General features: G+C 51.9%; 6 protein-coding genes across 6 annotated transcripts; 4 read left to right on the top strand and 2 right to left on the bottom strand.

Moving 5' to 3' along the window:
* Nucleotides 1-251: 251 nt before the first annotated feature.
* Nucleotides 252-1,157, bottom strand: BKA67DRAFT_532942 (uncharacterized protein; the record flags this gene model as incomplete). Its single annotated transcript, XM_046099622.1, has 2 exons — nucleotides 252-804; nucleotides 859-1,157. The coding sequence occupies 2 exons, from the start codon at nucleotides 1,155-1,157 to the stop codon at nucleotides 252-254; spliced, it is 852 nt and encodes a 283-aa protein (XP_045961985.1).
* Nucleotides 1,158-2,682: 1,525 nt separating this feature from the next.
* BKA67DRAFT_655993 (uncharacterized protein) lies at nucleotides 2,683-3,909 on the top strand (the record flags this gene model as incomplete). Its single annotated transcript, XM_046106862.1, has 2 exons — nucleotides 2,683-2,771; nucleotides 2,856-3,909. The coding sequence occupies 2 exons, from the start codon at nucleotides 2,683-2,685 to the stop codon at nucleotides 3,907-3,909; spliced, it is 1,143 nt and encodes a 380-aa protein (XP_045961984.1).
* Nucleotides 3,910-5,097: 1,188 nt separating this feature from the next.
* BKA67DRAFT_655992 (uncharacterized protein) lies at nucleotides 5,098-5,754 on the top strand (the record flags this gene model as incomplete). Its single annotated transcript, XM_046106861.1, has 1 exon — nucleotides 5,098-5,754. The coding sequence occupies one exon, from the start codon at nucleotides 5,098-5,100 to the stop codon at nucleotides 5,752-5,754; it is 657 nt and encodes a 218-aa protein (XP_045961983.1).
* Nucleotides 5,755-5,891: 137 nt separating this feature from the next.
* Nucleotides 5,892-7,363, bottom strand: BKA67DRAFT_689010 (tRNA guanylyltransferase; the record flags this gene model as incomplete). Its single annotated transcript, XM_046109084.1, has 8 exons — nucleotides 7,131-7,363; nucleotides 6,980-7,069; nucleotides 6,788-6,919; nucleotides 6,690-6,734; nucleotides 6,462-6,634; nucleotides 6,321-6,409; nucleotides 6,165-6,269; nucleotides 5,892-6,110 (listed from the first exon to the last, which is right to left on the bottom strand). Exons 1-8 carry the CDS (start codon nucleotides 7,142-7,144, stop codon nucleotides 5,892-5,894), a joined length of 867 nt encoding a protein of 288 aa, XP_045961982.1. The 5' UTR covers nucleotides 7,145-7,363.
* Nucleotides 7,364-7,400: 37 nt separating this feature from the next.
* Nucleotides 7,401-9,172, top strand: BKA67DRAFT_556228 (WD40-repeat-containing domain protein). The gene has a single exon (XM_046102147.1). The coding sequence runs from the start codon at nucleotides 7,585-7,587 to the stop codon at nucleotides 9,016-9,018; it is 1,434 nt and encodes a 477-aa protein (XP_045961981.1). The 5' UTR covers nucleotides 7,401-7,584; the 3' UTR covers nucleotides 9,019-9,172.
* A 1,190-nt stretch (nucleotides 9,173-10,362) lies between these two features.
* On the top strand, nucleotides 10,363-15,693 carry BKA67DRAFT_532938 (DNA-directed RNA polymerase II largest subunit; the record flags this gene model as incomplete). The annotated part of the gene is made up of 3 exons (XM_046099621.1): nucleotides 10,363-10,719; nucleotides 10,787-15,606; nucleotides 15,666-15,693. The coding sequence occupies 3 exons, from the start codon at nucleotides 10,363-10,365 to the stop codon at nucleotides 15,691-15,693; spliced, it is 5,205 nt and encodes a 1,734-aa protein (XP_045961980.1).
* Nucleotides 15,694-18,203: the final 2,510 nt, after the last annotated feature.

Below are 18,203 nucleotides of genomic sequence, written 5' to 3'. Positions count from 1 at the left end.
AAATAAAAATAAAAACAAAATGGCTCTTGCCCTTCCATGCCGCGTCCGTGGGTATCATGTTTGAATAAAATCATTAGTACCCTTCATCAAACTCATCATATCCTCCCAGTTTGTGATGCGGTCTCAGAATTTTGACTCGTTTAAGGACGTGATAGTTGGCAAATAGAAAACGCCACCCATATCATCAAACGTTTGTGAGCTGTTATACAAAAACAAAGCGCTCTAGAGGAAATATATTCATGTGTCGGTTCTTATGCGACGTAAGCAAGTGCCAGGACAGTTGCAGCAAGAGGCCACCATCCAACAACCTGCAGAACGGCAGCAGCGGAGTCTGGGCTCTCGGTACCACCAGAGGCGGTCGTACCGTTGGCCAAGCTACCGTTAATGAAGATGGTGTCGTTTGCCACGTTAACCCGACTCTTGTCTAGGTTGTTGTAATTGCCGTCGCCGATAAGTGTACTCATGTACTCAGTGTCATTGGAGTTGTCATCACATCCACACTCGTCGTTCATGCGACACAGACATTCGACGGGCTTGGTCTCGTTCCGGTTGGAGGAGTGGTTGTAGTAGTTGTAGGGATGGTAGTACGGGTAATGGTAGGCTCCAACCAACCAATACGCACCCCAGAAGCCCAAGGCACCACCGAGGAAAACACCGGGAACGATGCCGCTGGCGCTGGTACTACCTGCTCTGTAGGGTGTTTTCGCGCCACCACTGTATGCAGCACCACCAGTGCCGTAGGACGGTTTCGTTCCACTGCCCGTCGTAGTCGACCCGCCGGAGTTCGACGAGCTACTTCCTCTTCTGTTCACAGTTAGCCGGTGGATGTTCAAAGAACTGATACCATAAAACACTTACCCTGCACCCGAAGCACTACTACTAGAAGAGCCGCTGCTGCCCGAGGAGCCACTGCTGCCCGAGGAGCCGCTGCTACCAGAGGAACCACTACTACTGCCAGAGCTACCTCCTCCCCGACCACCGCCGCCACCGCCACCTTTTCTCTTCCATAACTCCTCAAAGCCTGACCGCTCCCAAAAGCTCTGCTCTTGTGATTGCGACCGCGATTGTAGGTGGACGGCGTCTGAGGCAGGTACAGCGAGCGCGATGGCACACTGGGGAACAGCCGCTGCTGCGATGAAGATATTTGACGGCTTCATGTCGATTGACTAATGTGGTTGCTGGGTGGCTGCCTGCAAGAGTACAATTGTGTTACGCTTATGTGGATGAAAAAAAAAATGAAAAAAGAAAAACCTTGACCAGCTAAAAGCGGGAAATTTAAGAAGGCTGAGCGCTGCAACTGATGGTTGGTGTTTGCGATCAATATCGTCAGACGAGAATGTGGCCAAAGGCCGGAAACGTTTCAAGGTATGATGCACTTAAGTACTCAGGTACTCTCTTGTACGGGGGGCAGTGATGACATGCCCGAAAGTCCTTGTCTGCCTGTGGACCCAATCATTGCCCACCCATGGCCACTCTGCACCATGTTGCGCCAAGCCCACCTGCTCCGGATGGGCCTTTTACCATTCACTGGTATGCGCAGGTGGCGCGAAACACAGTTCGATGGCATTGCGATTCCCGAAATGCTTCGATCTGCAGCAAGTTGCGCTTACATTCCTTCGCTCCAAAATTTACCGGCGATTTCTTGGCAATGACACCAGTTTGACCTCATCTTTCCTACTTTGAAACGCTTCTGGTTTAACTTGCTATTCAAAGTATTCCCCGTCTATCACCGCCAGTTCAGAGAGTGTGGACCCCTTCACGAGTGGCTCCTGCGGTTCGCATTTAAGCTTGAACCTTAAGACTAAGCTTATCCTTCACAAGAGACCTCGCCTTGGTGGTTAAATCGTTCTCGCAACGATGAACGATCTGTTCTCTCGAGGAATCTGTCAAGGCAAGTAATTCCACATCAGCACTTCCCCTCACAAACATTGCAAATGCCAAGACACATCACATTGCTTACTGCGCCTTCACTTTGCGGGACGCCACACGCCGTTCTCAAGCGGCGAAGAACGTGATGAACGGGGGCCTGGGCCTGTGACCACTGGCAAACAAGTTAGCGAAATTAGGCTAGGCAAACTTCAGCAGTCCGCTGATATGTTCTACTGTGTAGTCGCATTCCGGTCAGAGTGCACTCCTGCGCAGTCAGGAAGGCTGACGATTTTGATTGGCTGAAAACATTATGATATCCGTTGCGCTCCAATGAATGCAAACATGGATCGCTGCTAGAGATGAGGCTGAGCCTGCAGCCGTCGGGGATTTGCCACACATCTCAGCAATGTTTTAGAGAGCCATGGCGCTGTAAATCGCTAGTCCTGCATATTGCGGGGTTGCTTTATCCTAAAAGAGACTTCAACTGAATCGTGTTTATCTTGTCGCTAGGCCTAGTTCCGAGGCGATATTATCTCCGAGATACATCGTACATGCCAACAACAAGACAGCCTACCTATTCCTCGGTCCCAGTTAGTCGCTTGAAGATCATATTATCCAATTGCAAGCAGTTATATCTATGAAGCCGTCACTGCTGTAGGGACCAGCCCACGCGCAAAGGCCGCTTGTCAGATCTGATCAGATAAGAACCTGCGTTCCAGAATTAGCCCGTAGTCCGCTCACCGGCCCATCATATCCAACACTGCCTCTCTTGTCGTGCCAACTGGGTACGAGTGCTGCAGACAATCAACCAACATGGCCAATCCCGGAGGATCAGACAAGGGCCTATTGGATCGCCTGAATGCGCTCAAACCATCAACCATCAACCTAGGCAACAGCTCAAAGTAAGGTAACCTCGCCCTGTAGTCTATGTCATGGGCGTGTCCCACGGTGGGATCGTTAAGATGTACTAAACATCCCCCCAAAAGGTCAGCATCTGTACCAGCACTCGAGCCGGATAAACCGGTCTCCAGGGAAGAAGGACTCTCAGACCGGTTGAAGAGTCTCCGAAGTCAAGTGGAATCCTCTCCATCGTTGACAACGGCTGCAGGCAATGAAGCACAGCCACATACCGTGGCAGGCACCAGCGACACACCGCTTCCAGCCACCACGGTAAATCAAGGGTCGCTAGTCCCGAAAGACGATGACATAAGCCCATTGTTGGACACTGACGACCAGACATTGGAAGAGTTACTTGCTGACCTTGGCTCTGATGAGCAATGGCTAGAAGAGGTCGCCACTGAGTTTAGTCGGAGCAAAGACGAGCAACACCAAAAAGTGACGGCGCTCCTCGAAGAGCTTGGCGATGCTTCGTGGCACGGCCGAGAAGATGATACTTCTGGATATCGGCAAAACCTAGATGGTGTTCACAACGATGATCCAGGAGATGATTCTGATGGCGAGCACATGACGCGAGAAACCAATGATGTTCTGGCCCAGGCAATGGATGAGGCAGAATGGGAGAAAGCGAACACTCCACAGGGCAGTGTTGCTGCTGCCAAAGTTCACAACCGACCAGGAAGTGGGGAAATAATTACAGGTAGAGTCAGCACAGATTCTTTTGGCCTTCCAGCAGTCCCGACAGAGCTTCAGGACCAACCAGGAGTTCCAGGCATATCAGAGCAGGATGCTGACTTCGAAGCGCAAATCACTTCTCGAATGGCTGCTCTGAAAGTATGGGGCAATACCGGTCGTTCTTTACCTTCGGCACCAAATTCCGAGGTAGATGAACTCGGGCTGCCTGTCGTGCCCACTTTTTCGCCAGATGATCAACCTCTTAAAGGTGTTTATAAGCGTCACGGCTACACAGACGACGATGCCAAGACATGGTGTACAGTGTGCCTGGAGGACGGGGCTATTCGATGTTTTGGGTGTGATGATGATATATATTGCGCTAGGTGCTGGAAGGAGATGCATGTCGGCCCTAGCGCAGGTTATGAAGAGCGAGGTCATCGATGGGAGAAGTTCATTAAGGGCAGGTGAACAGCAGCCATGGCCGAGAGCCTCGTCTGGAAGTTCGTGCCATATTCTCTATACATGACCGCAGAAGCGGCGGAGTTGTTCAGGTTACTGCTCGGTTCGAAGATAGCATCTATCAATGGTATATCGCCTCACTGTCATCTGGGACTGATATTTTTCGTTCGGATTATCCCGAGCTTTAATACGGTATGTGTCACGTTCTGATGCTGCAGTACCCTTGGCCAGACCGCTCCGCAAGATATGAGGTACGACTCATCTTCGTACGAACAGCATCAAACCATCTTTGTCTAGACTACCTGATTTAGGGTGATAAGTCAAAAGCTCCTGCCGCAGATTCTTTCGCTTTGTGGCGGGACTTTTTCCTTATGCTATACGGTTCCTCTAGTCTTCGTTTTCGTGTCTTCGTCGCTGACGTACGACGACGCATTTTCTAGAAGTGCCAACCACGGGATATTGGTTGGTAAAGTTACCTCTACCCGATCTACTTCTGAGCAAAGACCAGAGACATCAACGGGCTGGCTGTTGATTCCGAACCGCATTTGCGCAATCCACGCGTGCCTAGTACTTGCAATACCGCACATTGCGTTTTGCGTAATGGGGTCCTGACTTATATATGAGATGCTATTCCTGCAGCATTTCACTACAGTGACCATAGAAATATCGACAACATTCTAAGTAAGTATCGAGGCCATGAAGGACTATCTTTCGTCCTTAGGCTGAGGCTGCATCATGACAGCTGAAGATGAAGATCTCAGTGGAGCGGCGCTAGATAATCTTTTTAGGACCATTATCAATTTCTGAGGAAGAAGCGATGCCCACAGAGAATCAAACTCCTGTAAACGTTTTCTTCTGTATACGAACAACCGTAGTCATGGAGCCTCTGAAGATGATGATGAAGGAGCGGGCTGACAGGGTATGGGTTCGGCACTAGATCGCCCCCCTAGCCCGTCGGCGTACGGCGCTTGCATGATAACGGCGGGGAGTCTCCACCAAAAAGTTTAGAATTTGGGGGGCCCAGCCGACTGACAATTTTCCAAAAGTTTCAATCGGCACATTTTACCAGTGTGATAACGACCCCCATGGCACCCGACGCGTGACATTCTCTTTGTTGTACTGTTTTCCTCAAGCGACCTCGCTCTCCCGGCCACCACCTGTTTTATTTTTCTTTCTGACCGTTGTACGTCCAACACGATGCCGAGATTCGACGCCCACGCCCACCTGACCTCCCAGGGATGGAGGGGAAAGGGCCACACCCTGCACGCGACGAGCGACGACACCGGCCTCAAGCACCACATCTTGATCAAGAAGGAAGGCAGCGACGGCCGCGGGCTGGGATCCGGGAAGGACCACAAGCAGGGGGCGTGGTGGATGAACGCCTTCGACCAGGCCCTCAAGGGCATCGACACGACGTCCGGGTCCATGAAGCAGGTCGTCGGCGCGAAGCTCGACCTCGACAAGATCACCGCCAGGGGCGCCAAGAAGTACACCGGTAGCCGGGGCTTGTACACGTGCTTTGTCCGAGGAGGAGTGCTGGGAGGCTCGGCAGACCCGGTGAGCGGTCTGCTGACGCCGCCGGATAGCGGCTCGGGCACGCCTGCTGCCGAGGACAGGAAGGAGACCAAGGAGGAGCGGAGGGCGAGGAGAGACGAGAAGAAGAAGAGGAAAGCTGAGGAAACTGCAAAGATAGCGGCACAGGAGAAGGCGAAGGTGAAGGCAGGAAAGAGGGCCCAGAAGAAGGCTGCCAAGGAAGCATTGAAGGCCGGTGAGACAAAAGAAGAGCGCAGAGCTCGAAGAGATGCCAGGAGAACCCGGAAAGAAGAGAAGCGACACAAAACCAAAGCGGGCTGAGCCTTACGCCAAGAGCAAACGACGAGCACTCCACTTCACGCAAACGTTCCCTTCAATTGGGATGATGTCACCATAGTCTTCGTGGGCATCACTGTTACTTGTGGAGGATTCCATGCGTCAAGTTTCGGACAGCTTATTCATGTCTGTTTGGGTACCTTTCCCGGCTTGTTGGATAGGAGCCAGGGCCGCCTGTCCCAAAAATCATCCCTGATGATGTCGAGATGCTCAACCATCACCCGCGCCTTTGCTCTTCGCTTCTTGTCATTCTCATCCTGAGTCTTGGACTGCTTAACAGGCTCCGCGATGTCGTCGGCCGCTGCTGCTACATTATCGCCCTGGGGTTCAACAAGTTCATACTGTGGCTAGTCAGTGCTGTGTACCAACAATCGAACAAGGGTGGTCGGACTTACGTCTCGGAGTACAACACTGCCCTTCTTCAGAATTTCGGGCTCGTTGTTGTAGTTGATGTGGAATTTGGAGAACAAGATCTCGTTCTTATCAGCCGACACAGTGCCCTGAGATCGGTCAGCTTGGTCAATGGCAAGTGTGGCGGCAGACAGGCTTACAGCAAGGAACTTCTCGGCTTCTATGTTTGACATGCCACCAAGTTGGATCAATGACCAAAACGTCGTATTATAAAGGTTGTTTATGTGACCTGTTCATGGATCAGCGGCAGAAGATGCGCGGGGAAGCGGCCAGAAACTGACAGTCCACCTGTCTCCAGCTCATATAGTCCCTCAAGTTTTGCACACTGGGGTAGCACACTGCGCGGCCATCAAAGCTTGGCAGAGGAGATGATAGAGGTGCATCAGGAAAATACGTAGACCACAGATGTACATAGTATGACGTGAACGTCGAGACTACTGTAGATACGAGTTTGCTGCGACATAATAAGCTTAGGTGGGCTCCGAGCCCCAACGCATAAACCAACTTACCTCGATCGTCTTTCGAATAGGGTGCAGGTTTTGTGAAAAACGAAGCTGTTCAGGTCAATACAATTGTTTGAGATGGTATGACCAAATGACAGAAATACCTATACTCATCGCTCACACCATAGCCAATAGTGATATCAGGAAGTTCTGTCATGACGGCCTTAGCAGCCCCATTCATCAGATCTAATGCCCTGCGGTCATTGGGCTTCTCGAAGTTGTACTTTGCGCACAATCTGGGATGTTTAGTTAGTCGGGGCAATTTTCTTCATCATATGAATGTAACATCGTCTTACTTGGTGAAGCCTCGACCGTCTATCCTCACCACTACCCATGTGTTGGGAAGCAAATAGTCTGTCTGCTCGAAGGCTTTGACATATTCAAACCTGCCAGGTGTTAGTCACAAGAGGCCGATCATGTTTGAGGGCCGAGGCCTAAGGCTTATACCTTGAGTTTGCCATGTATAAGACGCCCACAGATATGCGTTTATGTTTCAGGCTACAGTGTAGTCTCTCGTATCTGAGATATTCGGTGTGCTTAAAAATGTTTCCTTCATTTTACTGAGCTTGTTCCGCAAGTTCAGACGGGATAGGCAATCTTTGGTGGGCTTGGTAGTGGGGGTGACATGTGGTGGGGTGCAGCGCTGCAGCGGTCCTCGGGTCCCTGTCAGATCTTCAGATCCCTGAGGATAGCGGCACTGGTAGCGCTGTAGCCTTGCATCATTCCGCTGTCTTTCGACGCAAGGCTGGTATGAATTTGCTTTGCGATCGCAACTTTTGTGGTTGCTCCCAACTCGGCCAGCCCATCTGAAGGCCCGACTGTGCTCAAGGTGACGCTATTCTCACGGTGAATCGGATCAGGCGATCACAGGATATCCAGGAATGCGCACGAACCCGCCAACATGAATCTCCTTCTCAGCGACGACTACCTCCTCCAAGACTACCCCGAGAACATCACCAACACGATTCGATCCGGTCACACAACATGTATGCGCTTCAACCGGCGCGGCGACTTCTTGGCATCCGGGCGGGTGGACGGAACAGTTGTAGTATGGGACCTCGAAACAATGGGCGTCGCGCGCAAGCTGCGCGGTCATAGAGCGGCCATCACGAGCTTGAGCTGGTCGCGGTGTGGGCGCTATCTCCTGAGCGCCTGTCAGGGCTGGAGAGCGGTGCTCTGGGATCTGGAGGACGGCACGCCATACAGAGAAGTCCGGTTCAGGGCGCCCGTGTACACGGCAGACCTGCACCCGTGGAACCACCACCAGTTTGTCGCTTCGATCTTCGAGCAGGCACCGTGCCTGGTGGACGTCACCGAGCCTATAGACGTCAAGCACACGCTGCCTTCTGCGCCGAGGAGGAACAACGAGGACGCCGACGCAGCGACGAAGGAGAAGCAGGCCAAGGAGGATGCGAAACAGATGACGACCGCGACCGTGTATTCAGTCACGGGCGACCACATACTGGCGGCCACGAATAAAGGCAAGCTGAACATCTTGGATGTGAATACGCACGAGATCATATGGTCGGAGAAGATATGCAGTGGTGTCGTAACGACGATGCGGCTAACGGCGTCTGGGAGGGAGCTACTCGTCAATTCGCAAGACCGCATTATCAGGACGTTCAACGTGCCGAACCTGTCAGCGGAGGACCTCGACCCAGATACGATCCAGGTGCCGCTAGAGCACAAGTTCCAGGACGTTGTCAACAGGCTATCTTGGAACCATGTCACGTTCAGCGCTACGGGCGAGTACGTCGCGGCATCTACATACAACAATCACGAGATCTATATATGGGAGCGAGGTCACGGCTCGCTCGTGCGGATGCTGGAGGGCCCAAAAGAGGAACAGGGCGTCATCGAATGGCATCCGCACCGCGCTATGCTCGCGGCCTGCGGGCTCGAGACGGGTCGTATCTACATCTGGAGCGTGACGAGCCCGCAGAAATGGTCTGCACTCGCCCCCGACTTTATGGAGGTTGAGGAGAACGTCGAGTACGTGGAGAAAGAAGACGAGTTTGACATCCACCCGCAGGAGGAGATCAAGAGGAGGCAGCTGGATGCCGAGGATGAGGATATTGATGTGCTTACCATAGATCCACGGAGTAGGGGTCACGATGACGACGTGGAAGGCAGTGGGGCTGGCTTTACGATGCCGGTTCTCTTTGACTTGGGTGCAAGTGACAGCGAGGAAGAGTTTGTGGCAGTATCAACGGGTACAGTGAGGCGCAGGAGTATGGGAGAGGCAGGTGAAGGCCAGCATGGCGATGCGGATGACAAGGGTACAGCCGGCGGGAAGAAATTGCCGGTAAAAGGTGCTAGGGGGAGAAAAAGATGAGCACAAGCGGACATGTCTTCCAAGGTCCTGTGTAAATGCCAGCCATGATACCAAGATAATCGGAATATTCGATATGTTGAAGAATCGCATGAGTTGCCATGCCACGTATTACATGGGCCGTGGCACAAATCGTTGCCTTTGTGGATTCAAATAGCTCCTGAGGCTTATTTGGCGTAGGGCGAGTTTGTCATGGCTGTAGCATATCATAGCCATGGACGGCGTCTGTGGCTTTTCGTCCTTCAAAATAAAGCGGCCATGACTGGAATGTGGTGGTTTGATGCCTTTGTTGACTCATCGGCGAAGGAGTGAATTTGTTGCTAGACTAGCAGACACAATCCAGGGAGGTACTTGGGAACGACTTGGGAAATGTCGCTGGGGGGACAGTCGTCCAACTTGTGGCCAGCGGCACTGATGGAGACTACTTGGTCATGTCGCATTGCTGAAGTGATGGCAATCTTACATTCTGGGCCAATCACCAATATCATTGTTGTCGTATTTTCTTTCCTTCGGTTATCTACATTCGCATCTGATGGCGTTACCACGCACGGCTCCAGGCGCGTGCCATGTAAGTTACCTCCCAAGTGCCTAGCGTTAACGTTAGGTTAGCATGCGTACTAGCGCCACCAGGAGCAGGACCAGCGCGGTGAACGCTCGGGCCACCAAGGCGCTTCAGCCTGCAAGAGAAAGAAAGAATTCTTGCCCTTCGGACGAGCAGAGTAAGGAGCTGCAACGCCTCTCCCCAACATCATCTCCATCCGAGTCATCACAACGCGCGTCGGATATCGCGCCCACCATCGATTGCGACAATCCGACATCGTGCAGAACCTCGAGCCCACCCGCATTATTCGATCCCAGCGACTGCGACACGGTAGCGGTTGCGCGCGCCATTCTGGAGTAGCTCAAGTGAACAGTTGCCTTCAGGCCTTTGGCCTCTGGATCGGCGCTGCACCTTTCTCTTCAGCAACCACCACTCTGCATTCCTTCCTTTTGCCGTCACGTCTCGTCACGCCACGCACCGACTCTCCAGCAGAGCTCGGTTGCCGGGAACTAATTGCTCACCGAGTTTGCCGTAATCTGGGTATCTACTCGGTTTTCTGCGACTCGATTGTTCTTTCCTCGGCCGCGTCACGATTTTACGATTTCCTTACGATTCGATCACGGTCACATCACATCGCTTCGCATCTTCCTCCGCGGCGGATCGTGATACTTCATCGCCGTTCCTTCATCGCCCCCAACGAGATTCATCGACTCGCATCTGCCCGCCATTCGTTTGGTCCGGCAGCGTATTTCTAAGCATCTTTCGAGCTTCATAGATAATCGGCAGTTGCCACCCGGGATACCACCATGGCGAATCTCACTTTTGCGCACTCCGATGCGCCGCTCAAGACGGTGCAGGAGATCCAGTTCGGTCTCCTCTCGCCCGAAGAGATCAAGAACATGAGTGTCGCTCACATCATGTACCCAGAGACCATGGACGAGTCCCGCACCAAGCCACGGGTCAACGGTCTCAACGATCCCCGCCTGGGCTCAGTCGATCGTCAGTTCAAGTGCGCGACTTGCCAGCAGAGCATGAACGAATGCCCGGGTCACTTTGGACACATAGAGCTAGCTAAACCTGTCTACCACCCCGGCTTTATCAAGAAGATCAAGAAGATCCTTGAAACCGTCTGCCACAACTGTAGTAAAGTCCTGGAAGACAGAGTTAGTATTGCCTCAATGCTGCCTTGGCCGCCGAATCTCCTGATGCTGACACGTCTTGACTTTTTAGAGCAACCCAGAATTCCACGCAGCTGCCAATACCCGTGACAAGAAAAAGAGGTTTCAGCAGGTCTGGGATGTGTGCAAGGACAAGAATACGTGCTCTAACGAGGTCCCTAAGGAGGACGAGGAATACGATCCCGGCAGCAAGCCGTCCAACAAGCACAGCCATGGAGGTTGTGGCAACAGCCAGCCCAAGATCCGACAGACTGCCCTGCAGCTTTGGGCCATGTTTGAGAACAAAGACGAAGATGGTAACAAAGTCAAGGACAAGCGTCTCCTCACCCCTGAGATGGCCCTCAACATCTTGAAGCGTATTTCTGACGAGGATCTTATCGACATGGGTCTCAACACCGACTACGCCAGACCCGAGTGGATGATCATCACAGTCCTTCCTGTCCCGCCCCCGCCTGTCCGACCCAGTATTTCCATGGACGGTACCGGCACTGGAATGCGAAATGAGGACGATTTGACATATAAGCTTGGTGATATCATTCGTGCCAACGGCAATGTTCGCCAAGCTATCCAGGAGGGATCTCCTGCTCACATCGCCGCCGAGTTCGAACAACTTCTGCAATACCACGTTGCCACGCTTATGGACAACGATATTGCTGGCCAGCCTCAGGCTTTGCAGAAGAGTGGACGTCCTGTCAAGTCCATCCGAGCACGTCTCAAGGGCAAAGAAGGTCGTCTTCGTGGCAACTTGATGGGAAAGCGTGTTGATTTCTCCGCCCGTACCGTCATCACCGGTGATGCCAACCTGTCCCTGCACGAAGTCGGCGTCCCTCGGAGCATTGCTAGGACTCTTACCTACCCCGAAACCGTCACCATGTACAACCAGGAGCAACTGACTGCATGTGTACGCAACGGACCTACCGAGCACCCTGGTGCCAAATACATCATCAGATCAGATGGATCTCGTATCGACTTGAAGCATCACAAGAACAGGCAAGACATCGTGTTGGAGTGGGGTTGGAAGGTCGAGAGGCATCTACGTACCGGTGACTATATTATCTTCAACCGTCAACCGTCTCTCCACAAGGAATCCATGATGGGTCATCAAGTCAGAGTCATGCCCTACTCGACGTTCCGACTCAACCTCTCCGTCACCTCCCCTTACAACGCTGATTTCGATGGTGATGAGATGAACTTGCACGTTCCGCAAACCGAAGAGACACGTGCTGAGGTCAAGGAGCTATGCTTGGTTCCCATCAACATTGTCTCTCCCCAGCGAAACGGTCCTTTGATGGGTATTGTTCAAGATACCCTGGCCGGTGTGTACAAGATGTCCCGTCGCGATGTCTTTATCGAGAAAGAGTTGGTCATGAATATCATGCTTTGGGTACCCAACTGGGATGGCGTCATTCCTGAGCCTGCTATTCTCAAGCCTAGACCCCGCTGGACTGGCAAGCAGATCGTCAGCATGATCCTACCCCCTGAGGTTAGCATGTATAACAAGCCAGGTGGTGGCTCAGCCTGGAACCCAATCGATGACGAGGGTATCTGCATTCAGTCGGGCGAACTCCTCTTTGGGCTTCCTGCCAAGAAGATCGTCGGTGCAGCAGCAGGTGGTGTCGTCCACTTGTGTTACAACGAGCTTGGTCCTGAGGGCGCGATGGCTTTTCTTAATGGGTGTCAACGTGTCGTCAATTACTGGCTCCTGCATGTAGGTCACAGTATTGGTATTGGTGACACCATTCCTGACGCGGCCACCATTGAGACGGTGCAAGCCCACATTGATAACCAGAAGGCCATTGTGGCCGATCTCACCGCACAGGCCACAGCCAACGAGCTTGAGGCTTTGCCTGGTATGAACGTTCGTGAAACTTTCGAGAGCAAAGTCTCCGCTGCGCTGAACGCCGCCCGTGACAAGGCTGGTACTTCGACGCAGAAAAGTTTGAAGGACATCAATAATGCCAAGCTTATGGCCGACTCTGGTTCCAAGGGTTCGTCTATCAACATCTCGCAAATGTCTGCTTTGGTCGGTCAGCAGATCGTCGAGGGTAAACGTATTCCTTTCGGTTTCAAGTACCGTACGTTGCCTCACTTCACCAAAGATGATTACTCGCCTGAGGCTCGTGGCTTCATCGAGAACTCATATCTTCGTGGTTTGACCCCTTCCGAGTTCTTCTTCCACGCTATGGCTGGTCGTGAGGGTTTGATTGATACTGCTGTCAAGACGGCCGAAACTGGTTACATTCAGCGACGACTGGTCAAGGCTCTCGAAGACGTCAGTGCCCGATACGACGGCACCGTGCGGAACTCTCTCGGTGATATTATCCAGTTCGTCTACGGTGAGGATGGCGTTGACGCCATGATCGTGGAGAAGCAGTTTATGGACCATTGGGCGTTGCGTACTGTCGATTTTGAAAAACGCTACAAGATCGATGTCATGGAAGGCGGCAGCGCTATCATCGAGGCCATCGAGAGTGCTAACAGCACAATGATCGGCGACGCCGAAGTCCAGGAGCTTCTCGATCAGGAATTCGAAGCTATCTCCAAAGATCGCGATCTCCTACGCGACTTCAAGCTCAAGGCCGAGAAGCTGGAAGATGCCATCCAGCTGCCTCTCAACATCACCCGTTTGATTGAGTCTACAAAGAAGTTCCTCAAGGTGGACGATTCAAAGCGAAGCAGTCTAAACCCCAGAGAAGTCATTCCGGTGGTAAGAGATCTTCTCAATAGGATGGTGGTAGTTCAAGGATCCGACCCAATTTCGAAGGAAGCCGACTTGAACTCAAGTTTGTTCTTCAAGGCCCTGTTGCGATCAAAGTTGTCTTTCAAGCAACTGGCCATGCACCACAGACTTAGCAAAAACGCTTTCAACCACATAATGGGTGAGCTAGAAAGCCAGTGGGCGCGGGCTTTGGTTCACCCCGGTGAGATGGTTGGTGTCCTGGCTGCGCAGTCCATCGGTGAGCCTGCCACTCAGATGACCCTCAATACTTTCCATTTCACTGGTGTCTCGTCGAAGAATGTCACTCTCGGTGTGCCTCGTCTCAAGGAAATTCTCAACGTTGCCAAAGACATCAAGACGCCTTCCATGATGGTGTACTTGAAGGAAGGTGGCCAGAACCAGGCACTCGCGAAGCGTTTGCGAAGCACGGTAGAGCACACAAATCTTCGCGCTGTGACTGAGAAGATCGAGATTTACTATGATCCGGACATTCAGTCAACCATCATTCCCGATGATGCCGATTTCGTCGATTCGTACTTCGTAGTCTACGATGAGAGTCGCGAGAATCTTGAGGCGCAGTCGCGCTGGCTGCTTCGTATTACGCTTGATCGCCAAAAGATGCTGGATAAAAACTTGACCGTCGATGATGTAGCTGCACGCCTTAAGGAGGAGTATCCCCGAGATCTGGCCGTCATCGTCAGTGATAACAATGCGGATGAGCAAGTCATTCGTATCCGTAATATTCCTGATGCCAAGATGGCAGATGACGAGATCGAAGAGGATGTCATGCTCAAGAAATTGGGCGAGCATTTGCTCAACACGCTTACTCTTCGTGGTGTCAAGGGCATTGAGAAGGCTTTCCTCAACCAAGCTCCGAGACCAGCCATCGATAAGCAAGGTGCACTTATTCAGAAAAAGGACGACCCTCTCTGTGAGGAATGGTATCTCGATACTCAAGGTACTGCCCTACGAGAGGTTTTGGCTGTTGAAGGTGTCGATGCCACTCGCACCATCTCCAACGATCTTTGGCAGACGGTCGAAGTTTTTGGTATTGAGGCCGCTCGAGGTGCTCTATTAAACGAGTTGAGACGTGTGCTTGCTTTCGATGGTTCTTATGTCAACGAGCGTCATCTTGCTCTGCTTGTCGATGTTATGTGCTACCGTGGCAGCATTGCTGCTGTTACCCGTCATGGTATCAACAGAGCCGACACGGGTGCTCTCATGAGATGTTCCTTCGAGGAAACTGTCGAGATTCTGCTCGAGGCCGCCGCATCTGGCGAAATGGACGACTGCCGCGGTATCTCCGAAAACGTTATGCTCGGCCAGTTGGCTCCCATGGGTACTGGTCACTTCGACGTCATGCTTGATCCTAAGATGTTGGATACTGTCATCTCTGACAACTCTCGCATGGGTCTCATGCCGGGTATCGCAGGTAAAGCTGGACAAATGGAGGGTGCCTCTACCCCTTACGACATGCGATCGCCCATCAGCGACTCCACTCTCATGGGCTTCACCTCACCCTCCATGGGCATGGCTGGTCAGTTTTCGCCCATTGCCGGCTCCGACTCTCCTGCTCGCGGAGGGTTCTCGGAGTACGGTGGCTTCGGCGGCGCGAGCCCTTACGGATCGCGCAGCCCCGGTGCTACCAGTCCTTTCGGCAGTTCGGCAACGTCTCCATTCAGCTATTCGCCCACATCGCCGGCTGCTGGTTATTCTCCGACTTCTCCAATGATGGGCGGCGCTCGCTTTGCCAGCTCCCCGCAGTTCAGTCCGTCGTCGCCATCGTTCTCGCCTTCCTCCCCTGGGTTCTCAGGTACAAGTCCCACCAGCCCGAGCTACAGCCCAACTTCGCCCAGCTACTCGCCAACGTCTCCATCGTCTCCACGACATTACTCTCCTACGTCGCCTGCAGCTGCCTCGCCCTCTTATTCGCCTTCGAGCCCCAACTACAGTCCGACATCTCCGAACTTGGCCGTCTCCCCATCGTACAGCCCGGCTTCGCCCAACTATTCTCCTACTTCGCCTGCGCATAACTACTCACCGACGAGTCCTCAGTACAATAGCCAGTCTCCCACGAGCCCTGGCTATTCACCTTCGTCGCCTAAGTGGTCCCCTAAGACTCCTGCCCCTGGCGGCAGCACCAGCCCGAAGTAGTAAGTCTCATACTCTAGATGTGTGCCTCACTTGATGGATCATTGCTAACTGCTCGTAGCTCACCTACATCCCCCAAGAATGACTAAGATCAGTCTTTCTTCAGCATGTTACACCATGTGTGCCTACTGGCATTGAATAATATTGCACATCAGGAGTTTTGGGTTTCATATTTGACTATTTCCCGTCACTATTAGTTTGTCTTCTGGTTTCTCTGCCGTAATCACTTCTCATCGATTGCTTCTCTTTCGTCTCTTGCGAAGCAGCATTGCGATTCTTTATATCAGCATAGAGACAAACGAGGCTGAGAATCAGAGAAAAACTATTGGATGGTTGGTTCTGAGCAACAACAAAAAAAAGCGAGAAAGCACTTGCGTTTGTACACTAGAAGGAAAGGTCTTCGTTTCTGTCATTGGCTGGCCCGGCTTCTAGTTTGTGTAACAGGAGCAAACGAGGGGAGAGTGGACAGGATGTTCGACAGAACGATGAGAAGATAAGATTGCATTCACAGAAATGAACAGCTGCGATGGAGGATGCAGATAGTCAACTTGAGAAACAGAGCCAACAGCAAAAACCCCAGGTTGATTAGCGAATTGCATATAACCCAGCACCATGCGTGTTCCCTGTAAGCTCGTGTCGTATGTACAAGCACTGAAACAAAGAGCTGCGATTGACCAATTTGCGGCGCAAATATCACCTGTGGTCGTTATGTGGTATGACTGCTCGTAAAACTTGTACCACACATCTGGTGAACCCCCAGCTGACCACATCAACGTAATCTCAAGAGGGTCGCGTTCTGATCGACCGAACAACTTTCACAGGTCATAGGAACCTTTGTTCATAAGCTTAGGTGGTCGCGCTTTGAAATACTTGGAGTGGGTAGGACCCCTGGCCCTGTGCTTCCCTTTGCTGCTATGCGTACTTTGGGGATGGGGGACAATGATTGGCAGTGCGAAGGTAGAACTTTGACTGTCAAGGTCTATTGAAGCAGAGGCTGCCCTCAACGTGCAAGTATGTGTTAGAAGCAATCAGATGGAATTGTCTGACTTGGCACAAAGACGATTCTCGGAAGCCGCGGCATGGGTTGTATGTGGCAAGCAGATCTCTCGCTTTTTCATCAAACAGATATCCTTAGGTCAGTGATTCAGATATGTACGTTGCTCTGCATTTCCTAAAAGGCCGAGAAGCTGACCCAGTTGGACATTCTACTAGTTGCAGTTACGAAACATAACTTCGTCAACAGGCTTCTTGGTAGACGAGGTGTGTTCCACTTGTCGGGCGGGTATGGGTTGGCTGCTGTGCTTTCGAGTTAGTTGGCCATGCAGGCGGATTTCACGTATTGTAGGAGTAGGTAAGCAGTGGATACAACATGACATTGAAGCTCGTTTTGACTGAACTCTATCAAGCACTTGAGAGACTTCTCTCCCGCCACCTTAACGTTAAGATAGGAATGACAGTTTTACAGATGTCGTGTACAAGTGGGGTTTCAAGTAAAGTACCATTCACGATCATCCGGGCAAAGAGGGCAACAAGGGCAACGAAAACTAAGTTAGTTGTTTCCGCACTATGCTGTAGGAAAGCACATGGCAGAGGGTTGACACCTAGCAATAATATCGGCCACATGCCCAGGTGAACAAACGAGGTGGGTTCCAGAACTTTCAAGATTGGTCAGAAGACCTCGCTGAGAGACAGCCGTCACATGGGTGATACCTAAACACATTCTAAAGTTGTGCGTCGTCACAGAAAGGGGGATATCAGGCATATCAGACGATCTTGCCGTTCCCTTGAGAACATTTCTATGTTTGACTGAGCTTCGTACTCATGTGCCTACCGGTCGGTAGATTTAGTATGTTTGGGCACTGAAGCAGTGTTGTGGCCAACTCCAGTCTCTCTGAGCTAGGCATCAATGACAAATGGGTATTTCTTTAATGATTGTCCCCAAAGAATAAAGTTCTGGATATTCCAACGGTGTGGCGCCTTGCATATGCAGTTCTGGTCTCACGACCGGCCTAGTTGAAGAATTATAAGAGTTACTCGAGTGACGTCTTGCGGGGGCCAGAACCACTGTTGGCAAACGGCTCTTGCGACACTGTTTCAGTAACTAGTGGTCTTGGGACACTCCGGTATCCTTAAGAACCCCCTTGGACGTAATATATTAGACGCAACAAGGAAGTGGTTCTAGAGTATCCTTTTCCAGGCAAGAGCTCGCAGGAGAAGGTAGAAAATTCGAAAGAAGTACCTCGCCTGTAGCTTTTTGTCTGCATGCCAATGTCTGCATGTTGAGGAGCGTATGGACAAATCGGGCAGCTATTTTTCCTCATGTGACGACTGGCACATGTGCCTCAAGTGGAGGATAGACAACTGGTTCGTCGAGGGGTACTGATGCGGCATGTGAGCCTCCGCTATCTATGTGGTAAGCACCCTATCGGATGTGGTGTTCTTAATGGTGTGCTGTTGCCGACGGGATCCTGTGTGATTGCGAGGGAGGGTGGTGTGAGTAACTTGTCTCTATTCGGCAGCATGATTCGCGGCAGTATAACTTCGGTTATATTTCTGCATTTGAGGGGTTATAGTCTTGCAGGTGTCACACATCTGGGCG

The sequence above is a fragment of the Truncatella angustata genome (assembly GCF_020726525.1).
Source record: "Truncatella angustata strain MPI-SDFR-AT-0073 chromosome Unknown BKA67scaffold_2, whole genome shotgun sequence".
Lineage (NCBI taxonomy): Eukaryota > Fungi > Ascomycota > Sordariomycetes > Amphisphaeriales > Sporocadaceae > Truncatella > Truncatella angustata.
This window is presented reverse-complemented; position numbering and strand designations above follow the sequence as displayed.